The sequence below is a fragment of the Amborella trichopoda genome, chromosome 11 (assembly GCF_054954075.1).
Source record: "Amborella trichopoda isolate Santa Cruz 75 chromosome 11, AtrichopodaSantaCruz75HAP2 v2.0, whole genome shotgun sequence".
Lineage (NCBI taxonomy): Eukaryota > Viridiplantae > Streptophyta > Magnoliopsida > Amborellales > Amborellaceae > Amborella > Amborella trichopoda.
Window position 1 is genome coordinate 45,726,324 of NC_142346.1, and position 26,646 is coordinate 45,752,969.

Consider the following 26,646-nt stretch of genomic DNA (forward strand, 5'->3'; position numbering starts at 1 on the left):
TATAGACTGCATTTTTTATCATTCGAGTTACTCCAATACTTCAAGTATTGCTTCGGCTTCTAAATATATATATATATATATATATATATATATATATATATATATATATATATATTTTTTTTTTTTTTTTTTTTTTTTTTTTTTTTTTTTTTTCGTTTAGTACTTCAAGTGAAAGACCGAGTTTTAAAGAAAAAAAATCTTACATGTCATCTAAATTGTTAAAAGTAAAAAACAAAAATGATAGAAATGGTAGACATAAGCATAAAATATGAAAAATTAGGAATTTCATTTTAATTATGAAAAACACGATTCCTACGCTAATTTATCTTTAGTGTTAATAAAATTTTGTAGTTTATGTATATCTTACCAATTAATTTTATTACATCTTAAAATATTATGAACTTTATAAATATTATTCTCCTAATTTTAACCATCCTTATAAAGATGACAAACAAATAACTTTATAGTAAAAAACACTCACATGTTTCATAGATGTATGGTTCATAATCTATTATAACTTTAACTTCTGTATTTTAAAAGATTAAAGTTAGCCTATATCTCATCAGATTAATAGAGCCAGCCCGAATAAATGGCAACTTATTAAATACTGACATTTTCTAACGTTTTAAAAAATTGAATATTAATATTTTCTATCTTACATATTTTAATTGTAAAATTGTAACCTTTAACCTTTGTATTGAAAAGTACACTAATATGCATGTTTGGTTTGGAGCATAATACAAATAAAACTGTTCAATGGGGCGGTTTCCACATGTCAACAACAAAAAAGAAAGCATTTTCAACATCAGAATGTTATAGGAGTTGTATGTATCCAATTCAAGCTAAATTTGGATTGGTGATTCAAAACCCATAATTAGGTTTTGGATTGGTTGTTCATTTAATACCGATTCGGATCGACCAGATCAATGAGCTGAAGCGGCTAATTGAATGATCCATATCGTATCAATTAGTTAATATTTGATAGAAATTTAATAAAAGATAATATCTTATCATTCTAGTGGGGGGAGGCACGATCAATGAGCTGAAGCGGCTAATTGAATGATCCATATCGTATCAATTAGTTAATATTTGATAGAAATTTAATAAAAGATAATATCTTATCATTCTAGTAGGGGGAGGCACAGATTGCCCACCCACCAAATCTGATTCAAAATGGTGATTCCCAATCTAGATGGTCTGGTTTTATATATCCTCAAGGTTTTAAAAAAAAAGATCAGTGACCCAGATCGCCAATTCGAAAGACCAATCCAATTTGGTAGAGCAGTGGTCTAGATCAGCGACTTGGCCAAAAAGAAATAGAGAACAAAAAAATAAATAAAATAAAATATAAGGTGGGGCTAGTTCTCTAAAATAATCAGCCGTTTATAAATAGAACCACCCAGTTCCCAAGGAAGTGAGCCAATCCCTCCGGTTTATATCTAAATCGGCTGATTTTGATCCAGATCACCATCTTTTTAAACCTTGTACATATTAACACGGAGTTCATTCATTGGTTTTATACGTGATTTAAAGTCCAATACCTCTCAATTTCAATCATTTATTAGTCTGATGCAAAAAATTGAAGGAGAGATGTCTCATTGTTTCAACACAAAGCTCAATAACATCTCTTACACTTTAAGTTTTATCGTTTATGCGTCTAATTAGGAATGATTGTGGCCTCTTTATACCTAAGTTAAATAGCGTTGTTATTATGTGTTTTTCGTGTTCTCAAGAGAAACAACGATCTTTTGGGCCGGCAACATTTGAATTGCCGAATTTGATGTTTAGATAATTCATGCCAAATGGCTCAGCCCTGCTTGATTGACATGGCTCGGATCAACTAGGCTCCTACCTAATTGACATAGCTCAGAACAACCAACGTGAATTGGGCCCAGGGCCCAATCCCATGCCTCAAATCTAGGCCTAGTGTTAGGGCTGAGTTGAGTTAGGGCCAAGGTTCATGACCCTCACCACCCCGCCCCGGCCTAACCCTGCTATTTTTTGTTTTTCTTTTTATGAAATTCAAAAACATGATAGAATAATATCTACTAGCCCAGTCCTACCCGACCCCATTAATAGGGCCGTCAAGGCCACCCAACCCAATAGTACAACTAGGTCTAGCCCAGAGCTTCTTCGCCTAGGTCACAACCAAGCTAGCCCTAGGGCAACCCTCTAGTGTCCCAGATCTAGCTTGGGCTAGTTCTAGTCTTGTCCATTGCCATCTTATCCACATCTACACCTTATTCACATTTCGAGTGATGTATATTAGAACATCATCGTCTGTGCCTTATCCCAACTATTTGTGATCAGTTACATGAATCTTGTTCTGTTGTTGTACCCATAAGAGATCCAAATCGTTTGAATAAGTAAAAAGCAATTGAGATATTAATAACAAGTAATCCTAAATGGTTTTAAAGGGAAGACACAAATCACCTAGCCACTGTGATCCTGATAGGTGCCTCTAGATAGGCATTTTTTAAGGGAGAATTTATTTTTGTTACAAAGAGGTCACAATTGTTACTAAAACATTTATTTTTTTCATTAAAGAATAAAGTTTATATAAGGCCTAGGTTATTAATAAAACACTAAACCCTCACCTCAAAAATTGTCCACAAAACACTTTAGGCATCACAAATCGTTACGGTGGCTCTAAGTTAATGTCCACCACCAATATAAAATTTGTAGCTCAAAAATAATAATGATCCACAAGATATGTGAACACTTGAAAATGGATGGTCTAGATGTTTTGTTACAATATACACTATTTTTAATACTTGATATCCTAATTTTTTTCACAACTATAGTGCTTAAGGTAGAGAAGATTGATTTGAAAAATTTCTAATGCCGGATACAATTTTTTTTTTATGAGCTTTGAGATTGAAGGCTTTTACTTTTTTTTCCATAAAACTTAGGCTTTATTTTAACTTTTGTCCTTTTTAAAACACTTGTGAAACGTAGAGGACCCATTTGTCACTTTAACTATAAGACAGGGTTATTTATATATTTTGTTGACCATTTGAAATCTTGTCATTTTTTGGCAGAACGTCAGGAGCCCGTCCACACAAACCTTCTCGTGGGTTGACAACCCGTCGATCTAAGAGGAATTACTGGACAAAATGCGTAAAATGCCCCTCTTCCGCACCATGAAATTTCAAAATTAGCTCTTAGATTTCTATTTATTATTACCACCAACATAGTTTGAATTGTCAAAAAATACCTTTATTAATACGTTTTCCTTGTTTATTTTTGAACGTTTTATTTATTTTTTTGGGTAATTTAAAGAGATCATGCTTGGCTACCTGGGACGCTTTGAACCGCGGACGTGAGGATGCAGCGTGCTTCTTTCGTGCCCTTTTTTAAAATTGTATCTTACTTTAGTTTGGATCACAATGTTTCAGAACTTGCGGATTTTGAAGGGGAATTGCCGATTCAGAGTTTCATGTAGTTTTGGAAACGTATTGATATAAGCGCGTCCTCTTCAAAACTTTGTTTTTTTTTATATATATATTTTTAAGTTTATCTAATATTTTATTATTTTTTACTTCGACCTTCGTTGACCCTAATCTGATTTTTTATTAATAATACTTTTCTAAATCACCAATCTAGTGGAATGTGCCACAACATATAGCCACACATAATTGACGCTCATGAGCAGCACTCAATGACATGTAAGGGTGACCATGGATTGGGCGTGGGCCAACCCTACCCCAACCTTGGAAGTTAGAGGCCAAGTGTATGAATGGGGCTCGATGAGCCCAGTCCGATATACAGTAAACCTTTTCTTTTTCATAAGAAAATATGGCTTGGGGCATAACCCTGTCTTCAGCTATTCTAAATCTTAGGCCTCGGCCCTAGTTCTGGCCAATTTAAGTAGCTCGATCCTGGGTTGCTTAGGACCGGGCCGGTTTGCCCATCTCATTACCACCCTTATATATCTGTCGTCATTACCATGCTAACTTCATTGAAAATTTGGAGACATTGAGAGGAGAAATGACAACCTCCACCCACCTATCCTTGACATTTGACAGCCTTGGGAATTGTCTATATTCATGCAAAATGTAAACATGCACTATTGAATTGTATGTATCTTCCTGCCCTTTTCATAAGGCTAGAAAATATTTATAGTTTTAAATTATGAAAAAATACCCATTAGATGTGAAATTGAATGGTTGTATTTATTCCATTGATCAAGTTCAAATTTCGAAAGAAATTTTATTGAACTTCATGCTACACTCAAGCTATTAAATTTTACTTCGGATGGTTACAAATAATTGAGATCCCCTTGTATAAAAGATAAATGATCTCATTGTGTCCAATCCCATTATCAACACAATTATCATTGATAGCAATCTATAAATCATAATGCTCAAGACAGTTATTAAGACTAGATGACATACCAGTCTAATATCCAACTAGTGCTTTGATTGATATGATATACAGAAAAATTTAACCGGTCATAATTAGTGTTTGATTAGTTCTAGCCGGTCAGACAAATATATTTTGGTCGATTCAACGAGTTAAAATATTTTTTTTAAAATATTTTTTTTAATATATTTTATATTTTTAAATTATTATTATTATTTATATATGATCTAATTAATTTGACCAACAATTCAAGCAGTTTTAATTGGGTCAAACCGTCACCTGCAACTATCTAAGCTTATGGTGTAAATTGTGCACTTAAAGAGTAAAAAGAGGGGAGAACTTTTCCTTTAAGTTAAATGCTTGAAATTTCTCAGAGGGGATAGGAGGTTTTTTAGTCTAAATTCTAAAACAAAACTATGGGCAGTGTGGTAAATCATTCATGGGTATCGCAATAAATTAAAAGTAAACGAGGGGTAATATAGGGATTATTGTAAGTTAATAATGTGATCCCTGACCACGTCTGATTCTCTCTCTTCCGTCTTGTCCATCAGGAGAGCAATCTATCTGACACGTGGCCTTTTCTGAACGGATTTATTTGCCTTTCCTGAAAATCTCTTTTAGAAGGAAAGTTATTTCACGAGGGGACGACTGCATTTCTACATTATGCGGTCCAGATGTATAAAGTGTCCATTTTAAAAATGGATGTAAATAAGTTGTCCATCTAAAAATAATGGTAACTAACTGTCCAATTTTTTTTAATATAATTATTATTTTTAGTTTTTATTTTATTTTTTCATATTCATGATCTCTTATATTTTTAAAAAATTAAGATCAAATTTTACAACATATATTTATTGCCAAGCCCATATTTCACATAGAAACTGTCTCTTATAGAAATGGATACCACGATGTAGATACTGAATGTGGGATGCTACGACCAAGACCCAACCCATTTTTAGAAAGGCTGTCCATGAAGAAACTTTTGATGTTCCTTCTCTTCTCTTTCTTTTATTCTCCCCTTTTTGCATTTCTTGAAAACAATAGTATATTGTTAATGTATTTTACATCTTGGTTTATCCCTATCTTTTTAGTGTTCTAGTCTGGATTCCATATTATTGCTTACAATGTTTAAAAACGAGCAATTTTGGATTTGAATTGCCAATTTGATAGGAATTAGTCGAGGATTGAATTGGTTCTATTCTTATGTGATGTTTAAAAAATAAGAAAAAAAAAAGGACTGAATTAGTTCTAATGTGGTATAGGACCCCGCCGACCTCCCTCTTAAAACCCCTTCAATATATACTTTTTTTGTATGGGTTTTTTTTAAAAAAGTTTATCTAATGTTGTTTTAGGTCCCATCACAATTCTCACTCTATAAACCTCTATTTTTATTTTTATTTTATTTTATTCATTTTTTTTCTATTTTATTAGATCATTGATTCAAACCGATCCAAATCCAATTTGGATTGCCAATTGAAAAATCAGACAGATATGTGGATGAACGATCTGTCCCACCTATTTAGGTTTTGAAACACTGGTTAGATACATCTGAACTCTCTTTGTCAAATAAAACATATCTATATTGTGAAAAATATTAAGTTTATTCTAAATTTCCGATGGCCTATAATATAATAGTGCTTGTGGATAGTATTTCGAAATGAATCGGCATCCGACTCGTCAAACTTGTTCGACTTGGGTGATTCTAGGCTGGATCCGGCAATTTCTAGTGAAGAATTTTTGGACTAAAAAAAAAACAAAAAAAATGGATAATTGTCCTCTAAGGTTCTTGGAACTGAAATAAAAAATAACCGAGATGACAATCCCATTCGAATCCGAGTAGGAGAATTATTTTTCAATCGCAGCTTGTGAACTTCACTCGAATATCATCGTAATCTTATTTAGTACAAAATGAAGTAATGGAAGATACAAGTAATATAACATCTGTTTAAGAATGACCTCAAGGCATAGGTGCTCAAGGCAGTGCGTGACACACTACGATGTTTTGAGTTTTATTTTTGCCATTGGTACGGATTTCTTTTCCGAGTTTCATTCATGTTAGAGTACTTATATATATGAGTATTTTTTTTAATATACTCGATATTTTTAAATACTCATTGCACTTTGTTTTGTAATACATTTATTTTTAATAACGGCATTTTTCATCATTATGAGAGGTAAAATATATATTTTTATAAAAAATTAGTGTCATTATACTCGTAGTTAAGAAGCAAATCATTGATACATATAGATAATCTTATAATATCTAGTGTTGAAGATGTCATTATTCGCTATATATAATTAATATGTCTCTTTCTATCAAGAAATTTTACTTTACTTTTTAATTAATTACTTAAAATATCACTAAATAAAAAAGTTATTACATGATAGAATATCAAAAACTATTGAATACCTTTAGAAAATACTCATGCATATGAGTAACTTATGATAACCTTCTCTTTCTTTCTTTTTTTCTTCTTGAAACCCATCACACCGTCCCTTGGGCCATTACATGATGTCGGATATATTAAGAAAAAGATTAGTGGTCCCATAGGACCAAACGATTCATTTGGCATGGTGGTCAAAGCACCACAGAAGAAAAATCGCTGGTCCCCAAAACTCATACATCACTATCCTTTTTTAAAGATAATTGTAAATTATATATATTTTTTAAAAATGAAAACAATTTGGAGTCCTTAACATGCTCCAAATCAATGTCCCCTCAAAGCTTGACTCTAGACTCAAAGCTTGACTCTAGAGGTTTATCTGAGGGATTTTTAGCTCATAGGGTTTAGAGGTCAAAATTCATAACTAAATTTTTTATGAAAATTTTTGCAATCGAATATTTTTTGAAAATTTTAAAGCCATAAGTTTGTACCATTTTCGCAAATGTCATGGCTTGGAGCAAAGAAGAAGCCTTATTCCTTGGAGGTTAAGGTCAATTATTCATGAGATCAGGGATATTTTAGCGGTGTTAGACGCTGAACTCCGTCATTGAAAATGTATCTTTCGGTATAGTTTTGAGGTGCATGTTGCTTCAATAATATAAGATTGACAGCACCCAAAAAGTAATTATACTAACATCTTTTATATATTTTTTATTTTAAAATTAATTTCTTTTTATTTTTCACTTGTATATCCATTTTTCCCATTTTTCTGGGTTATACCTAAGATACACCCCTTATAGTTGTATTTAGAAACAAAATATTCCATTACAGTTCTAATAAAACTGTGGTGTTTTGGCAATGGACTTATGAAACTGTCGTGATTCTATTGGAACCATAGTGACTAATTCCCCTTTGCCTCAACTCTCTGTAGACATCATTTTTTTTTTTTTTTCTTTTTTTAGAAAATATTGATAGTAAAAATGGAGGGTCGGATATTATGTTGAGGCATCGGCCCCCAACCATCCTAACCCCATTTCCTGTTTTGGGGGCTTTTTTTTGCCTTTGATGCACCTTTTTTTTATTTTATTTAGGGATCAAAGAAGGGTGTAGAATTGTTGCCTCAGTACCGTAGTGCTTCCCCTACGGATTCATAAGTCCGCATCAATTTCACAAGCCCACAGCGAATGCGCAATGGTTCTATTAAAACTGTGGTCGTCCCTTGATTTTCAGGGTATTATAATTCTAATATAACATGGGTATTTTGGGTAAAAAAATATAATTAAAGAAAAAGGGATGCATAAACAATAAAAATAAATATAGGTATTTTTAATTTAGGGATTGTCCACCTACCATTTATCTTTTATATAAAAAAGTCACAATCATCATGTCTTTTAGATTTTGGTGATTATTTTCTTTAAAAAAAAATAAATAAGAGAGACCTTCCTAAGTTGAAAACACTTCCATCTCTTATTTTTAACCAATTGAAATTTATCTTAATTTTATGTAATGATTACCTTATATAAAAGCGTAAGGTTTGTATGAGGTGCCCACCTTATACTATACAAGTAAGGCGCACTACTAAATTTTGTCGGAAGAGGTAGTTCTGGTGTCGAAAGTCCTATAATGACTGAAAAATCCATGTTCAACTCTAAACATAAAATTTAAATTTCCAAAAAGGTGCAGATTAGGCAAATTTATAAACACTTAAAAATCTTGAAAATAGGTAGGCCAAATATCTTATTACATGATGCATTACTTTTAACACTTAATTTTTTTTTTTTAAATTCATACATATTGAGGTAGAGATGATCGGTTGGAAAGTTTCCCAATTTCAAAGCACTCTTTTTTATTGGATTTTTGAAGCGCACTTTACTTCAACATTATAAGGTTGTAGCCTTATATAAACCTTTTCATATAATCTCGCAACCTTACATTATAGAAGTAAAGATAACCTCAAAATACAACATTATAAGGTTGTAGCCTTATATAGACCGTTTCCTTAAAAAAAAGTTCATATAATCATGCAACCTTATATTATAGAAGTAAAAATAACCTAAAAATACCAATAAAAAAGTGTTTCCAAAGTTGAAAAGCCTTCCAATCGATCTTCTCGACCTCGAAATGTATAAATATAAAGAAAAAAAAAAGAAGATAATTTAAAGTCTTAAAAATAGGGCATCTAGTAACAAGTTATTCAAACTGTTTATTTGCAAGATTTTCGAGTGTTTATATATTTTCTCGATCTTAACTGTTTTTTAAATTTTAAATTTTATAATTAAGATTGAACATCGACTTTCAAGTTATCGTAAGGTCTTTGACACCAGAAGTATAAAAAATTTAGTATAGTATAAGGTGGGCACCTTATGCAAACCTCACCCTTATCTTATACTAGGCAACTAGAGTACTCTTTTTGTGAAGAATGAGTACTAACATTAGGCAACTAGAGTACTATTTTTGTGATAAAATGAGTACTAACATTATTAACTGTGTTGCATATTTTGTTGTCAAACAAATATTTGTGATGAAGAGAGAAAAACAGTGAAATAGTTTGTTCCAAGCTGTCTCCACTAAGTATTTCAATGTTCTACCATGAAGGGACCACACCAGTTCAAAATGGGTGAAAGCATATACTTAGTACAAGATATGCCAAAGTAATTCATAAAGTCTACAGTCTTTTCTCAGGGTAGATGGTTTGAAAGCTAGTAATATTTTGGAGTTTGGTCTAAAATATAGCTTGCTATATGGAAACAAACCTCTTAGGCCCACCCCTAGCAAGTACAAACCCTAGACAACCCTTTGTGTAGGGTGGTTCAAAAAACTTTTGCTAAGAAATTGTGTTGCCTGCATATCCAACTAGAGAGGGCATTTGGCTTTGCCTTTCTTTTTCTCAACCTATGGCCCTACTAACCTAGACATTGGCCCTGCTTTTGTGTCCTATGCTTGGCCTCTAGTGCTAAGCTTACTCCCCTTATTTTCTCAATTTTGAGCTGGACTACATGTGGGTGCAGTGAGAGGGAAACAAAGATGGCAATTTAACCTTTTGAGAAACTTTACGGTTTGTGGCTAGACCTATAGTTGGACCCCTGTGCCCTAAGCTCATCAAATTGTGCCCTAGAAAGAAACAAAAGGGTACCACCTAATTGTTGCCATGGCATGAGCACAGGCAGTTCCTGTGCAAATAACCTCTCAAAGTCAATGAACTATGGCAATTTCTCTCTCTCTCTCTCTCAAAATCAAATAAAGTATAGCACATTATCTCTCTCTCTCTCTCTCACTCTCTAATAATCACACAAAATCACATGAACTATAGCATATTCTATCTCTTTTTTTCTCAAATAATCACTCAGAATCAAATGAACTATACCAAATTCTCTCCCTCTCTCTCTCTCTAAAATGTGGCAGAAGGAAGAGAGAGAATCTCTCAAGCCTAGAAAATGACAATATGGATGAGGGAAGTGGATGTTAGTGGCATCTATGTGGGGCATACTTAGTGGAAGTTATTTAGGACACAAGGGTCCCACTAAGCTCCTTATGTCTGACTTTTGAAGTTTTGGACCTTATCTTAAACTATATTATGATGAATGCGAACACCAATCCATTTATTTCCTTTCAAACAACCCAATTCAAATCAAGTTTAACTATTACTTGAACTACTTATTTTTACAGATCTTGCATCTCACTTTCCCCTTAAATTCTTGCAATTAATTGTGCGATTCCCAAAAGCATATTCTGATGAAAAACATCAAGAAATGACATATCAAGGTGTAAATAAGGGAGAGCTATCTGTGTCATGTCATTTATGTGTATCGCCACATCCTAATTTTGGTCGTATTCTGACGATGATTAGAGGGTACTTAACAATAATGTCATGCATACTCAACTCACTCCTAACTAGATGATTAGGAGCAAGCTGACAATAATGTCATCATTAATTTGTCAGAAAAACACAACCAGCATCAACATGTACTATTAATCTTGATTAGTGTAAGGTTAGATTGGATTGGCCGGTTTCGATTTCGATGGGTTTTGCTGAACCAGTAGTGTATTTTTAAAAAATCAAAAAAATTATATAAAATTTCAAAAAATAAGGGATTTTGTTTGTAATGTATTTTTAATGTTTTTCATCATTTTGGCAAAGAATGAAAATTATTTTAGCACTCAATACTTATTTTTACATTTTCCATTTTTTAATTTTTTTTTAAAAATACCCCTGGACACAAATTGATTATTTAAAGTTCATTTTTCGTTAATTTTTAACTTCATTTGGATGTGTTTTGTTTAATTATGCTTTAAATATATTTTTCATATTTTACTAGATTTGTTTTGTATTTTTAATTTTTTAACATTTTTTTGACCTCTCGGGACTTGCTCGGTAGGGTTGATTGAACCGGCCGGTTTACCGGTTAGTACCGAGTAATAGCTTCCGGCCCCATGTTTGGTTAACCATTCCGATTCAATTTTTTCTACACTAATTTTGACTCATTTTTAGTTGTTTGATCAAGATCAAACAGCCACAAATCCCCACATACATGTACACTATATGTAAATTATGTGTGACAAGGCAAAGATTTCCCCATAAAACCATAAATCAATCCAACCAATGTGTTAAGGATTTTCATTTTGCAATTCCCTTTCTCTTCCCCTTTTTCTATTTGCATGTGCCATACCATGATAAGGGCTCTCCAGTTATGCTATATTTATACAATATTGCCTGGGCACTGACTCTACATCTCATTGATTGTGTAGCTTCTCTTGGAAGACCCTGGAAATTGTGGAAGGACTCAACACTGAAGCAAATTGCTTTAGCAGTGAAAGGACAAAAAAAATGGAGCATGATCTTGAGTATATGCTCACTCCATTCATCTGTGAAAACTGAATATTTGTTTGTCTCTTGTTGATTTCTTATACATGGTAAGGCAGGGCCTCTATCAGTGCATTAAGTTGTCAGTAATAACTTGTTCCTTGGCTCCACCATATAAAGTTCACCAGTTTGATACTTTGGAGATAAAATTCAGTAATTTGCATGGAAATAGAAAATTTTGGGGTCTGTGTCTTCAAACGAATCACCAATTTTGTTTACAAGAAACTTTTGCCCCTTAGTTGTTTTCAAAATTTTTAACTTGGATACAGAGAATCAAAACTCGAAATCTGATCGGTCTCACTCGAGTTCTCCAAAACCAAAAGCCACAAGAGGTGGCAAGTATCGCCAGTTCCTCTGATAGACTCGACAGAGTTTTCCAAGTTTCTGACTCGGGCGCCGGACCCTAATGAGTCCCGACCAAAGTCCATGTTTCTTCTTTAGTGCTCTAATCCGTACATAATCCTTGAATGCACTTGTTTTCTCAACACGTGAAATTTTGATTGTTTTGTTTGGATTGTGATGAAGTATATGGTTAGGATTTTTGGAACTCCTTCGGACATACTGTATTATCATTATCTATTCAGTGTTCGCAATATCGAACCAGAACGGTTAATCAGACATGGGCCTAAAAGCAGTTTAATCGGCCAAACCGGTAAATCGGTCGATTCAACCGCTCTAATCGGGCAAGTCCCGGGTGGTAACAAAAGTATTGAAAAAAAATACAAAAAAAATCTACTAAAATATGAAAAGCATATAAAGAATGATTAAAACAAAACATATTCAAATGAAGTTGAAAATTAATGAAAAAAATTAATTTTAAGCCATTTTATATCTTTCACGGGCTATTTTTAAGATTTTCAAAAAAAAAAGGGAAAATATAAAAGTGAGTATTAATGACCAATGCAATTTTTAATCTTTACCATAATGTAAAGAATATTTAAAAATATATTACCAATCAAATTCCTTATTTTTATGAACTTATATTTTGAAGTTTTTTTTTAAAAAATACCGCTTGATCACCCTAACAGCTCAAAATTGGAACTTGCCACTGGCCGGTTCAGATCTAACCGAGCAGTTAGCGGTTAAATTAGGCGATTTTGCGAACAATGTTATCTACAAAATATTTCGGTAGAAATGATACAAGCAAATGGATTTCTCATTATTTACAAAATGTACATGTGCCCGTAACCAAAAAGAAAAATTTATCAAAATACCTATGAGAGATGTATTATTTAGTACCTTGCATTTTTGACACAATTCCAACTAACGATCATATATCTTTTCATTGGTATTTTCAAATTAAATCTAATAATTTGGGTATATTAAATATTTTATCTCACATGAGTATTTTGATAATTTTCCCTAACCAAGAGGTATCAATGTGTGCTATAATGAGAGAGAGAAATGATATGAACAAAGGGTGTCTCGCGTATATTATGCTTGCATAGGAGCAGATTGTTCAATTGTCCCTTGGGTAAAAAACGTGCTTGGAGAGATTTTTTTAGATCTAAAAATTCTGGATCCATTTAAATATCGGCAGATGATTATTTTTTAAAAAAATAATTGAATTTTGAGAGCTTTAGTAGTTAGCTCAGATGATCCAAGAATTAGATAGTTTTATCCAATTTTGAGGGCATCATTTTTTTTAGCCTCATAGAGGTGCATTTGAATTTATTTTTTATTTTTGGTTATTCTCTAGGTAGTAGAGGATACATCCCCCATCCCCAAAATCGGGGTCATAAAAATACCCCAACTTCGTTTTGCCCGAGGGGAGTAAACGGACAGTTTGCTCCCATGGGAGGATAAAATCATTTGGCAATAATGTTTATATATTCAACGCCTGTCCTTGGTTCGTTATCTGTAAACGCTTTAATGGTAATTTAATTGCTATCTATGACATATGGATAATGTATTATCTCGAAGATATAAATAATTTGTAACTAGAACAAACTCATTGGGTGCCTGCAAGGTGGTGGTGTAGGTGGACCAGATTGTAAATTTGGTGCCATGGGCAAAACACCTACAAGATCTTTAAATTCACTGAATGAAATTCAGAAAAATCAAAACTTCATATGAGCTTCTGAATAATAATATAAAATCTCAAAAAAACAAGGGATTTGTTTGTAAATGTTTTTTATTATTTTGACAAAGAGTGGAAAGCATTTTGTCCACGAAATACTTAATTTTACATTTTTTTCAACTTTTTTAAAAATTTCAAAAAAATTCCTAAGAACAAATTCATTTTTTAAAATCCATTTTTTTCCATAAATTTTCAATTTCATTTGGATATGCTTTGTTTAATCATACTTTAAATATATTTTTCATATTTTTTTTAAATTTTTTTTGTATTTTTTTAACATTGTTTTGACCGACCAAGACTTAACGGTTTACCAATTACTCGGAACCAGCCCTTGGCCAATTTATGAGGCCAGTTTGATTTTTTCAAACACTGGTATGTGGCCTAACCGGCCTGTATACCAATTACTCAGAACCAGCCCTTGCCAGTTTGATTTTTCAAACACTGGTATGCGGTTTACTAGGAGCATTTAGAGCCCAAAACAAATTTTCTTTAATTAATAAAATTTAGGCTTAAAAAACGTGAAGTTGGGCCTCACTCCAAGCTTCACTTTTGTCCTATGAAGTATTAAGCACGGAATGCTCAACTCTAAAAATCCAATTTCTCCCTATAGATCACCCATTTACAATCTAGTCCAAAATTACATGCAATCCAAATTTACATGCAACTTGATAAGAATTGGACGGCCTCTCTTCCAACTAGGAATTTCCGGCACCATATTCATCTTCCACTAAGTTTGTTTACTTTGATTGTTTAAATTTGATACATTATACAAAGGGTACGATTCTAAACAATCAAATTAGAGCCCACCTTCAAATAGTGTCGAGAAATGTGGTTTCAATACTAGAAATCTTTGACTAGCCTTAAAATATATTTTCATCTTTAATTATAAAATTTAAAGCTTCAAAATAGTGTAGATCGAACAGATCTACGAAAACTTGAATAACTTAAAAATTATCGGTCCAAAAATACGTTACAAGATGCATTATTTCCAAAACTTGAAATCCATTTTTTTTCTCAAGTCCATGCATCTTGATGTCGAGATGATCAATTTGAGGATATTTGGGCACCAAAACAACCTCTTTTAGTTAAATTTTTGAGATAAGCTCTAATTTGATTGTTTAGAGCCTAGGCTCTATATAAACTTTTGCCTTATACAAACCACACCCTTAATTTAATACCTTAATTTAATTGGAGGGCTTCCTGCACAAAGCCCATGATAACTTTGGGGCTGGGGGATATATCTCATCCACAAAACAATCCCCATATCAAAGAACTAGAAATAAAAATATAGAGGTTAGTAATCGATGCACATACTAAGCCATCAGATTCCAATTTCGTCCAAAAGCTCAGAGTGTTGTTTAACTGAGACCAATGAGTTCGCTGCAATGGCCCCACTTGCAGCCACAGCAGGGATGCCAATACCTGGAAATGTTGAGTCCCCGCAACAAAAGAGTTGTGGAATGAGCGTCGAGTGTCCGGGAAATGAGCCTTTCCCCGCAAGTATGGCAGGACCATAGGTTCCCTTGTTTCTTCTGAGGAAGCGTTGGTGCGTTAAGGGCGTGCCGACCATCTTTACCTCACACTTTTCTCTCTTGAATCCGGGTCCTAGTGCACGCTCAACAGCTTGCCACATGACCTTAACAAAGGCAGAGTAGTTTGGTTAGGCTATTTTTGTAGTTTTCTGACATGCTAATTGGAAAAGGTTATGTTTGTCTTTCATATTCAAGGTTATTCTTTTGTGTTCTATAATCTATATTTTGATCATTTGGTCATTTTCTATAGGGTATGTGGCTGAGATGTTGTGATATTTTTTAGATCAAGGCAATTCTAGAGGTGTTTCTGATCTTTTCTATGGAAAGTTAACCCAATGGATTATGGAAATCGATAGTCCATTGGGTCATGACCATCAAGTGAAATGAGGTACTCTGATGGAGATAGAGTGGGATGAATCAGACTGATACAATCCTAAAAGTGTGCTCCACACTCATTGGTCGCTCTCCACCCAATGTTTAAACACTGAGGAGCCTACAGACTACAGGTTTTCCTATAGAACTTGGAATTCCAGTCTAATTATTGTTTTCTATAGGAAAAATGCCATCATTACTTAAAAAATCCACAGTCGTGATGGCCATTACCAAGCAATCAATGGTTGGATGGTAAAGGAGAGAGAGCATACGGGCCAAAACATAACTCGACGCTTTATCTCCATCATCGTCCAGCTAGTGATTGGACAATAGTGATCGTTGTGATTGGATTTTCCAATCATGAAGAATATAGTATACTTCCCTAGTTTTCTTTACCCTATGATGCACATATAAAGTACAATAGTCAGAGGGGAAGTATACCAGTGGTGTATGGTTGATATTAATCGTCATTCTGATAACAACAGTGGAGAAACATAGTTCCAAGTGATGTAGATTGTTTCTAGAAAAATATAATCTCCACCATCCATCATAGAGAATAAACAGTGGATGCCATGCAGTAGGCAATTTACCAAACAGCAGGTGTATGTCACACTTTCTGATGTAGTAAAATCGAAAGAAAAATCATTGTATGCATTCTTTAAAGAGGATAGTCCCTATTTATGTTTCAGAAAATTATGACCATTGACTTATGAAAGTACATCCTCAATGTACCTTGACAAAGGTCAAAATAATGACACTCTCGTTCAAGCCCAAAGCATGACAACTATATCTACACACAAACACACATGAACAATATTTGGTGAGTCAGGGGATGCATGCCTCCCCTGACCACCAAGTGTCCATCTTAAAGCAGTAATTTCCGAAAATTTAAAACCAAAGGTGCAAGAAATTTCAAAAATAAACTATTTTTAAATTCTGAAATTCGTTTTTTTCATATTCATGATCACCAGGGTTAGGTTATGGTTCCATAAGAAATTTTAATCCAAAATTCATCACTAAAATGGATACTAGAGGTTGGACTCATATAAACATATAAGTAAGCAGACTCATAGAAACTCTACTCCATAAATATATATCTAGGTTTTGTTAGGCTACTCCGTATAATGGTCTACTCACTTAAACTACTGAACATTCATTAGATACTCATTACCCTTTTTTTGTAGTAAGTGCATTTTTTGTCATTAGGGGGGCTAGAATAGACACTTTTATAAGAAACTATTAGCATTCTATTATTTGTTATAAAACAATTAATGCTCCACATTGGTGATGTTACACCCCATGTGGATGATACCATATCCCATGTTGACGATGTTATTCTTCACCATAGTTAATAAATATCTACCAAAAATTTCTAATTTACCATTGACTAATTACCTAAAATATTCCTAGGCAAATATATTACTACACTGTGGAGTAAGGGTATCAAGTGTCAAACAATGTTGAGTAAATTAAAACATAAGAAAGAGTAGATTAACAAAACCCTAAGATTTTATATATATATATATATATATATATATATATATATATATATATATATATATATATATATATATTATAAGAAGCACAATTTTTAAATTTGCTCATGATTCCTTTTTCGTCCCATTTTCTAAATCTAGTTATATCCCAGACAATTAGTAGATATGAAATTCCTAAATTCACTCTCTAAAATATAGGAATTTCAAAATAGGATCTCTCCTTAAAACTATACCTCCTTTGTTATCTAAATCTAATGAAAAAGTATGCCATAAAAAAGCCATGTATATTTCTCCTTCGAAAGATCTCACATTCTTATCCAAATTCAATTTTTAATAAAATAAAAATAGAAGAGAGCGAATTGCAGGAGACTTGTCTGAAAAAGAGAAGCCTAAAAAGATAAAAGCAAAATGATATCATAAGTTAAAGCATATCCCGGTGTAACTATCATGTTGAAATAAATTCCTTACCAAAGGAGGAATTCCCATTAAAACAACTAAATATTTATTTCAACATAATAGGTATCTATGTTAGAAAGAAATTTACAAGCTTCGAATGTGAAAAATAAAATTAAACGTGGTATACAAATTGGAAGTAATATTGAATGGCTTAAAACTAAATAAAAAATTAATATCGAGTTTATTTATTTTACAAATTCCATACTAGAGTTATTTTTCATCTAAAATTTTCAGTTTGAGCATCACACAATGCACATTCCCTTAGCTAGAGTAATAAAGATATGATTTATAATTTTTTCGAGAATGTTACTTCTTTTTAGATGTAGAAACAGCTGAACACAGAAAAACCAAATATCAAATGTACATTTCAAAATTGTAGTGTAAATCTAACCCACTACCCCCAACATCAAACTTCACCACAGACTTCAGCTAATCAGATGATAACTGAGATTAAAAGGGTGTTATTTCTTCTAAGTTTTTTGGATAAATTGTTGATTTCTAAATTTTAGAACTCTCATTCAAAAAAGAATAGATGTTAATCGTGAGACTAAGGAATAGAAGGAAGAAAAGAATTATTTAAAAGTAATACCTCGGAACGTTCGGCTTTGAGCCTTTTGTATTCGGAGCTTCTGCGATCAAGTCCTTCCCACAAGTTATATGGCTCAGTTCCAGGTGTATAAGCATGCAATACATGTTTCCCAGGCGGAGCCAAGTCTTTGCTCAATACACTTGGTACTGAGATCAAGACAACATTTTGGTCAGCATCAACTCCCCTATTCCAGTCATTAACAACAATGTGATGGATCTCCAAGTCTTCAGGGAGGTCCTGTCAAATACTATTAAATTAGATTCTCCACAGTTGTTATCCTAGAACTTCCTCTACCAAAGTTAAAAATAAATAAACAGGAAACAAGAAACAAAAGAGACAACAAGAAAGAGAAAAGATCCACAAATGATTTAAAAGTCAGGGACAATTGTCATTGACTTCTAAAAAGAGAAAAGATTAAAAATAACTACAAGCTAGCGAAATATTTCAAAAGATCGAGTTGGACCAATACTTCATGTCCAGAACGACCATTTGGTAAGGACTTTGGCTCCAATGAAGCTATAAAGAGGGGGTTGAGGATTGATCTAGACACGATGATATTCTTATAGACGTAGTGAAAGAAGAATTTCATTACTGATGATATTCTTTGAGGAAGTCTGAAGCAGGAAACTATGTGTGCCTTGTGCGGAAAGTATGGACACATACAATCATTGGATATATGCAACATGTGCACTAACCTAAGAAAACTAACTCTAGATGTTGCCGGATATTAAGATAGAGACACATATCCAGAGAGACAGTCGCCTTCAAACACAAACCAAAGAAGATGCATCTATACGTGCGTGTTATCATGTATGATTGATTACTCATGTACACACATGCACCCCACATGCACACAACAAATAGACAAACATCTCCATACATCCATGGACACATACACTAGAATAGACAACTTTTCTATGCAAAGACAAACATTGGAAATATGCCTATTTATAACTGGGAACATATTGTTCAACATGAGGTTTGAAGCCAAATTTACTATGTCAATGTGAAATATGACCACTTAAGTTTCAGAACTTTTATGAGCTGGAAAGTTTCAAATTTGCATGCAGGTCAATGGCAGATCCAGAATCTGAAAACTAGGTCACAATACTTGTATCCATTTTATCATAAAAAGAAGCAAAGCTCCACAAGAGATAGAAAGAAGAAATGATCACATTGGATGATACATGCATTTGCTACAAGGTCAATCAACTCAAGTCAAATCAGTCAATGGTTGGCATCAATTTGGACCCACCTGGGCATCAAACCCTAGATGGAGATGCAAGAATGAATCGCATTGTGGTGTCAATTTAATTCTTTCCTGAAATTCCTTTGGAATTTCATCCGGGGGCAAAAGATTCAAAGTGTCCCACATGGATGCATTACTAACAACTGCCTTCTTCGCACGAATAAACTGCACAAAAAAAGCATTTTTTTAATTACCAAACATGAGCATTCATGGTTGAAGGTATACAACATTTTGTCTACTAAAACATAAGCAGGCCAAAAGATTGTGCCCAGTTTACTTACAGACCCATTTTCAAGGGTGACCCCAGTTGCTTGGCCATTTTCAATGACAATTTTCTTGACATGAGATCTCAATGCTAGTCTTCCATTGAATTTCTGCAACCCACGAATTAGGGCATCAACGATAGCTCCAGTTCCATGAAGTGGGTACTCAAGAGAACACCCAGGTTTAAACCATTCAGCAAACATGTATACCTGGAAATAAAAAGATAATCATAAAGAGATGATCAAGAAGAGGATTTGATAGCCTTATCAATTAGAACTTGCTAAAATGTTCTATGAAATAGAGATTTATACATGCAAAAGTAGAGACATATTGAAAGGAAAATGACGGATGGTATGGGAATAACAATTCATGGCTGATAGATCACATTCATAAGAGACCCTATTTCCTCCAATGCAAAGATAGACCTAAAGCAAAGGAACTCCTCTGCAAAAGAACCCCTCTAATTTTAAAGCAATTTCTGTTGGAAAATTAGGCCGTAAAACTTATGTGAATCAAAACTAATAGGAAATCACATCCAAGTTCCAATATGATTTATGCAGATCTCTCTCAGAGTTGAAAATGGGTTCTAAATTTTCTAGTTCAAACTTCAAATAAGGCACAAAATCACAAATCCCCTACACTGGGAAAACAATTATATTTAGGAAAAGTATAGAATGAGACCATTTACTTTCGGTACAAGGTGGTCACAATTAGTCTTGACAATTGGATGTGAAATTGGGTAGCTGCATTTATTCCATTGACAACGCTCAAACTTCAAAAGTAATTTTCTCGAACTTTGTAACACACCTAAGCTATCAAATTTCACGTCGGATGGTTGTAAGTAATTGTGACCACCTTGTATCAAAGGTAAATGGTCTCATTGTATACAATCCCTTATATTTATTATCTAATATAAAGCTGCTACAAAAAATGAAAAGTGATTACAGGTCTGAATTCTATTCACTGGAGAATCTCGAAAGTGGGAGATATAAGGACCCTATCCATTAAATACTTTTCATTTATAGAAGACTTCAAAAGGACAGGAAGAATCAATTGGAGGAGTCCCAACTGTAGTAGGAGAAACCATTAACCACAGATTGTGAAATTAGAAACATTCAGCTTATACATACAGTAAGGAAGAATCTGCACACAGGTAAAATGAGCACAAGATCCACAGGAAAAAAGATCTTTCAAATATAAGCAATTCCATGTCATGAATATGGCAGTAAGTTATTTTAATTTCTGCAATCTATCTAGTCATAATTCACAATTCAGCTACCTTAGAGTTCCAATCCAATACCAGGATACAAACATGTTCAAGACATTTGAAAATTACCATTTCAGCAGAGAGTGTACCATTAGATTTCACTCCAGAGAGTAAAAAACACAGGAGGTCCAACCAATTACGTATAAATGGGTCCTTCAATTCCAACGAGTCCATAATCTCAGAAAAAGGGCGAAGAAGCTTAGTAGCACCAAGTGCTCCTTTAGGCCCCATTTCCACAAATGATTTCAAGAGTGAAGGAGCATATCTTGCTGCTGCTGTAGAAATTACACCCAGATCACCTCTAATAGCCAGAGGTGGTAAAGCCATTGCAGCAACAGACAATGGTAGAACTGCATCCTAAACCAATTCATACACCACATATAAGATGGATAAATAATGGCCAAAGATAAGAGACACATGAAAATATCATCTACTCAGGCATTAAGTTCCATTATATATTCAGATTATTTGTAGACAAGCTCCAAATTTTAGTGAGGATTTTGTATATCAAATGGAATCCCTAGTACTTGGTTCTGTCAAGGCTTTGATACCATATCAAACAATGATCTGGATGAATATCAGTGATAAATAAGTGAGCCCTTAAGGCTTACATGCAGTTGATTGAGGGAGTAATAGTGAACTACAATTACAACAACATAATAAACAAGATGTGCATATGTCAACAAAAAATGAATGAGATGTACATAACTTCCACAAATAGAATAGATTGTCTCACATAGTGCAGAGTAGAAAAGTAACTCATGTATGAAAGAAGTAAAATTTCTATGGAAAGTTTCAAAATAGGAATTACCATTCAAATTTCCTAGAAAAATAGAGGTTTCGTTGACATGACAATTTCCACAATGCCATTTTAATTATGGTCTGACATGATCCATGCACAATCATATTGTTTAAAACCATTTGCTATGTTCCACTTTATTTCACAACTTAGAACATAGATATGATAAGGCTGAGGTGTTCATATTTAAATAGAAACACCACAAAAAGTAAACAATAGTATTTTTTTTTTGGTGAAAAAGTAAACAATAATATTAAATTCAAATGGCATAATTAAGATAATAAGCCACAGCTGGGCTGAACTTACAAGAAGTATTTTCCATTCACGAACAGCATCTTTGCTGGCATACTTTTCAAGGTCCTACAAGACAAAATCTGAAAATCAGAGTTGACATATTATATACAAAAGAAGAATTGAAAGAGGACACTTGCTAAGTTTTGTTGTACATCCTTATCCTAAAATGCACAGATGACCAAATCTCTTACACGCAATAATATAAAAAGAAACTCAAGGACATAATTTTCTTTAAAACAATGAAAGTAAAAAAAAAAAAGGATAACTACAATAATTATCAAGTAAAAAAGAAAGAGAAATAACTACAATGGAATATTTGTCACTAAATGAACTACATGCCCATTTATAAACAAATTCTCAATTCACGCATCCATGTTGAACATTTAATATCACAATTGTATGAGGAGATAAAGTGAACTTTCAGGCTTCCAAAAAGTATGGAAATAGAAATTATACTACACAATAAATATATAAAACAGATAAATGTGACAACAGCATTTGATTGGCACATTACTATTTTGGAAAAATGGTAGTCCATAGATTAAGAACAAACTTAATATAGGAAAAACAGAATCACACATAATACGATAACAAAAATTTACAGTGGCTGAATAGTGAAGTAAACAGATGCTTTTCATGGATTAGCATATAAAGAAGATACAAGGATGAATGAACCATGAGAACAGAAAAGGCACAACGAGGAATAGACACCCACAATATATGATAATACAATACTATTAACCAGAATTGTTTATCCTCAAAACTTGAAGATGATGCAATTTTTTATTGACAACTTGTCTAACTCTTTAAGGACAGAAGATCCTTATTATACCATCTGGAATGCACTCTCCATTATTTTGTTCTTATGCATCCAGCGCACTGCAATAATTTTACCGATTTTTTTAATCCTAATTCTATCAATAGGTTTGACAATTTTGCTGTGATTAGGATAATCATCATCTTGTATCCGAAGTTTTCATAAATTTGTGAGAAAACACTAGTAATCAACCTTCAATGACCATCAAAGGACTGACTATGCAAAAGAATATCCTAATATGTGTTACAACTATGGCATAACATAAACATAGCATTCAACAAGCATCCGATGGTGATCCGGTATTGAAGGAAGAGTACAAGTTTTTTAATTTTTCTTTTGGAATAGGAAAAAGTGTCCATACCTATGACTTCAAAAAGCACACATAATTACAAGCAATGATTATGGAAATAATTTAAAAGAACTTTTAATAATCCATTCTCTCAAATATGATGGTTGATTCCTAACAGCTGGAATAAATTCACAAATAAAATAAAAGGAAAGCATGCATGCTCAAAAGGAATATACACCTTGAAAAACTCCGTAGGGCCTATGCGGGTCAAGAAATCTCCCTCGGGTAGATATACCATCCAGGAATCATAGGAAGCACTGGGAACTGACTCACCCAATGCATCAAGAACCTACATTGAGTAATACAATAAGGTCAGCTTATTTACAAGATCAAATTCGAGACATTCCTATTGTAAAAAGCCAAAACCCATTTCATACACTTCACGGCTTCATCCAACCAAAGGATTTCACAAGAAAAATTATTATATTGTCATCTTCTGGGTTTTGTTTTCACAGAGTTGAGATAATAATAAGGTCCACTTAATCCCAACTAATGTGAAAGCAATCGCACATTCCCATATTTCCCAATCCCCTTAGGAAAAAACTTCACAGTTTCCACCCCAGTTCGAGTTATCTTACTTAATTCTGAAAAGTTAACATCTTAAAGGCATCCCATGTTGTTTTTGTTTGTACAACCACTTGCTGTGAAGATCTTATGAGCAGTAATATATTTACCATGTGATATGAATAGATAGAAAGACGACAAGTTCATGTCTCAATCAGATCAAAGAGAAGCGAAATTCAAAATGAAAGCCCGACTAATTTGAGCGATGAATGGAGCACATATGCACACAATCATTGGATAGTGATGACAAGCATCAATATGGAAATCAACTGATACACAGTGTCTTGATCATGGGAAATTAATGGGTGGGTCCACATCCTAATATGAACAGAACAAGGACTGCGAAGGATTATCCACAGATAGCCTCAAATCATATCAACATTTCTAAGAAAAATAAATATACAAGTGACGAAGGTGGGGTTCAGTTTAGTATATATCAAGTCCTAGATGCCAGTGAGGTAATAAATAATAAGAGGGGCATATAATGATAAAAGAGAATAAAATAGAGTAAATGTTGAAGGTGCAGTGGTAGTGAAAGTATAATATTACCCAGTGTACTATGAAAAAGTGTAGTTCATTGGGTTTGTCACCTACCATGCCGAAATGGAAGGTGATGAAGAGAGTGGGATACACTAGTCAGGACATAACCCAATAGTCGGTCGTGCACCGTCTGCATCATTGTCCATCACTCCAATGGATGGTGATGTCTTATGATTTCCGACAGTTTATTGAGTTAAGATTAACTTTCCCATGGTTGAATTGACGCAATTTCAATTACCTGTGCAAGAGGATTTGCTTGAGGACCTCTCGACTGAAAACCAGAGAACAAAGATGGGCCTGAGTCAAATTTATAGTCCTTCACTTCAAAAGAATGGGCTGCCCCACCAGGTCGATCATGACTCTCTAAAACAAGAACATCTTGCCCATATCTGGCTAAAAGACCACCACAACAAAGTCCACCGATGCCACTTCCAATGACAACAACATCTGCCTCTTTCTTCCCTACAAATAGTTACAAAATAGTTGACATTTTTCCCTTGAACATCAGATAAATAGAAAGCAGAAGAGTCAGTGAAATCAGTTATTTGAGAGGAGGTAACATCATGTAAGTATGATCCATAAGTATCAATGGTTAAAAGAATGAGGACAGAATATCATCCATTGTGTTAACAAAATCCTTACCAAATATTGCAATCAAGCAATAAAAATAGCAATTGCGTGCAATCAAGCACATGTCAAGGTGGCTGCCCAATTCTAAATGGGTGTGGGCCCTTCTTTCCGCTTTTGGGGTTCCTAAACAGTGAGCTTCTCCATTTTAATGAGCAACATCTTTTAAAGCTGAATAGTCTCTGTTGATGTGATGGTCATTGAGGCAGTGAGGCCAAAATTATGAGGATTTAGTGCCTATAGGGAAGTGGAATTCCAATCCTATGAATGCAAACACGTGTGGGCGTGTGCAGGCATGCACAGGAGCATGAACACACACATACTTTCCTATGGCCATTACAAAATGGTGAAGAAAGGAACTGAATGCAGACCTCAAGAAGAAACATAATTCTTTAATGGGCATTCCATATTCGACTTGCATGCTTTTATCATACTAAGCCCTACATTTTCTGTAAAAAATGTGTATCATGTATGTCAAGGACCTATCCTTGCATAATTTTTAGTATTGTTTTCTAACATTACAAATATCTTTAAGTAATTACTACTCAAATATTTCACAAGAATTTCAAAATTTGAATGCATAGTTTAGCTTATGGAAAAAAAGAGGAAAGGAAATCCAATCAACTAGTTCGAATGGTGCTAAAACCTCTCTCAGTCTTGGGGTTAAAATGTTATACCATTTGTTGGTTTTGCTCTTCCTAGTGGTGCATCTCCATAACCAAGTTAAAAAAACACAGTACACCAATAAAAATGAATAAAACTAATCAAGAAATTTAAAACACCAGGAAAAAAGCAGGAAGCTTGCTCTACTTAAAATGAAGAGTGGGATCACAAATATGAAAAACATTAACAACATGTAAAATTTCACCAAATTTATTATAAATATACTGTTAATTCCTAACAAATTTTCGATATTTTCAATAAGAATAAGGTTCACATCTTCCTTCACCAATTCTCACCCATCATTTGATGGGACCTCATATCCTGGCTTGTTGATTCAAAACTAATACGATTAAAGAAAGCCATTTATGTGTGCGTGTGTGTGTGTGTGTATGAGAGAGAGAGAGAGAGAGAGAGAGATATAACGAACTAAAGAGGAATTCATCTAAAGACAATGAGACAGAGAGAGAGAGCATGAAAGCACATTAAAGTAAATTCATCTAGAGAGAGAGAGCGAGACCTGTGCGTATGAGAGAACAAACTAATGACGAAATCATCTAAAGGAAATGAGAGAGAGAAAGCATGACAACAAATTACAGTATCTTAGCACACCCATACACAGAGAGAGACCTGGGAAGAGGTCTTCCAGTGAAGCAGGGGAACCATTGGGGAGGACCTCTTGGGCGATGGTATTCCGCGCCAAAATGGGTTTCTTTCTTCTCTTAAACTTAAAGCCTGAGAAATTCAAATTTGGAGGGGAACCCAAAACCCCGGCCGCCATGAACAACAAGACCAGGGTAGAGAGAGAGAGCTTCACTGTAAAATTAATTAAATAATATAACAACCAAGTAATCAGTATGCAAAAGTCAATTATATCCCCAAGTGTAACTGACAATGACATATGTGTCCCTTAACGAGGTACCGCAGGATCAAATTGTACATTTGATCTTGAAGCTGAATCACGACGGATGTGTTCGATACCAAACTTTGTATTTACATTTACTCAAAAAAAAACGTTAAATTTTTTTTCTTTTGAACTTTAAGCCCCCATAAATAATACCATCTTAATCACTTGATTTCA

General features: G+C 33.7%; 1 protein-coding gene across 8 annotated transcripts; it reads right to left on the reverse strand.

Annotated features, from left to right (window-relative positions):
* Nucleotides 1-14,842: 14,842 nt before the first annotated feature.
* LOC18448459 (FAD/NAD(P)-binding oxidoreductase family protein) lies at nucleotides 14,843-26,374 on the reverse strand. 8 transcript variants are annotated; one of them, XR_016043686.1, is made up of 9 exons: nucleotides 26,196-26,374; nucleotides 24,517-24,740; nucleotides 23,353-23,463; nucleotides 22,021-22,074; nucleotides 21,005-21,272; nucleotides 19,670-19,857; nucleotides 19,391-19,549; nucleotides 18,136-18,372; nucleotides 14,843-15,326 (listed from the first exon to the last, which is right to left on the reverse strand). XR_016043686.1 is itself a non-coding variant. In XM_006858520.4 (9 exons), exons 1-9 carry the CDS (start codon nucleotides 26,344-26,346, stop codon nucleotides 15,012-15,014), a joined length of 1,731 nt encoding a protein of 576 aa, XP_006858582.1. In that variant the 5' UTR covers nucleotides 26,347-26,374; the 3' UTR covers nucleotides 14,843-15,011. The 8 variants fall into 8 exon arrangements, 2 of the variants coding, with proteins under 2 accessions (XP_006858582.1, XP_088707115.1); XR_016043685.1 differs by having other exon boundaries at nucleotides 19,666-19,857; XR_016043682.1 differs by having other exon boundaries at nucleotides 20,985-21,272.
* Nucleotides 26,375-26,646: the final 272 nt, after the last annotated feature.

Coding starts and splice junctions, on each gene's coding strand:
- LOC18448459 (XM_088850989.1), bottom strand. CDS start 26,346: ATGGCGGCCGGGGTTTTGGGTTCCCCTCCAAATTTGAATTTCTCAGGC. Junction 22,075..23,352: donor GCCCTACGGAGTTTTTCAAG/GTGTATATTCCT, acceptor TTTGTCTTGTAG/GACCTTGAAAAGTATGCCAG. Junction 21,273..22,020: donor GTGAATGGAAAATACTTCTT/GTAAGTTCAGCC, acceptor GAATTGGTTTAG/GATGCAGTTCTACCATTGTC.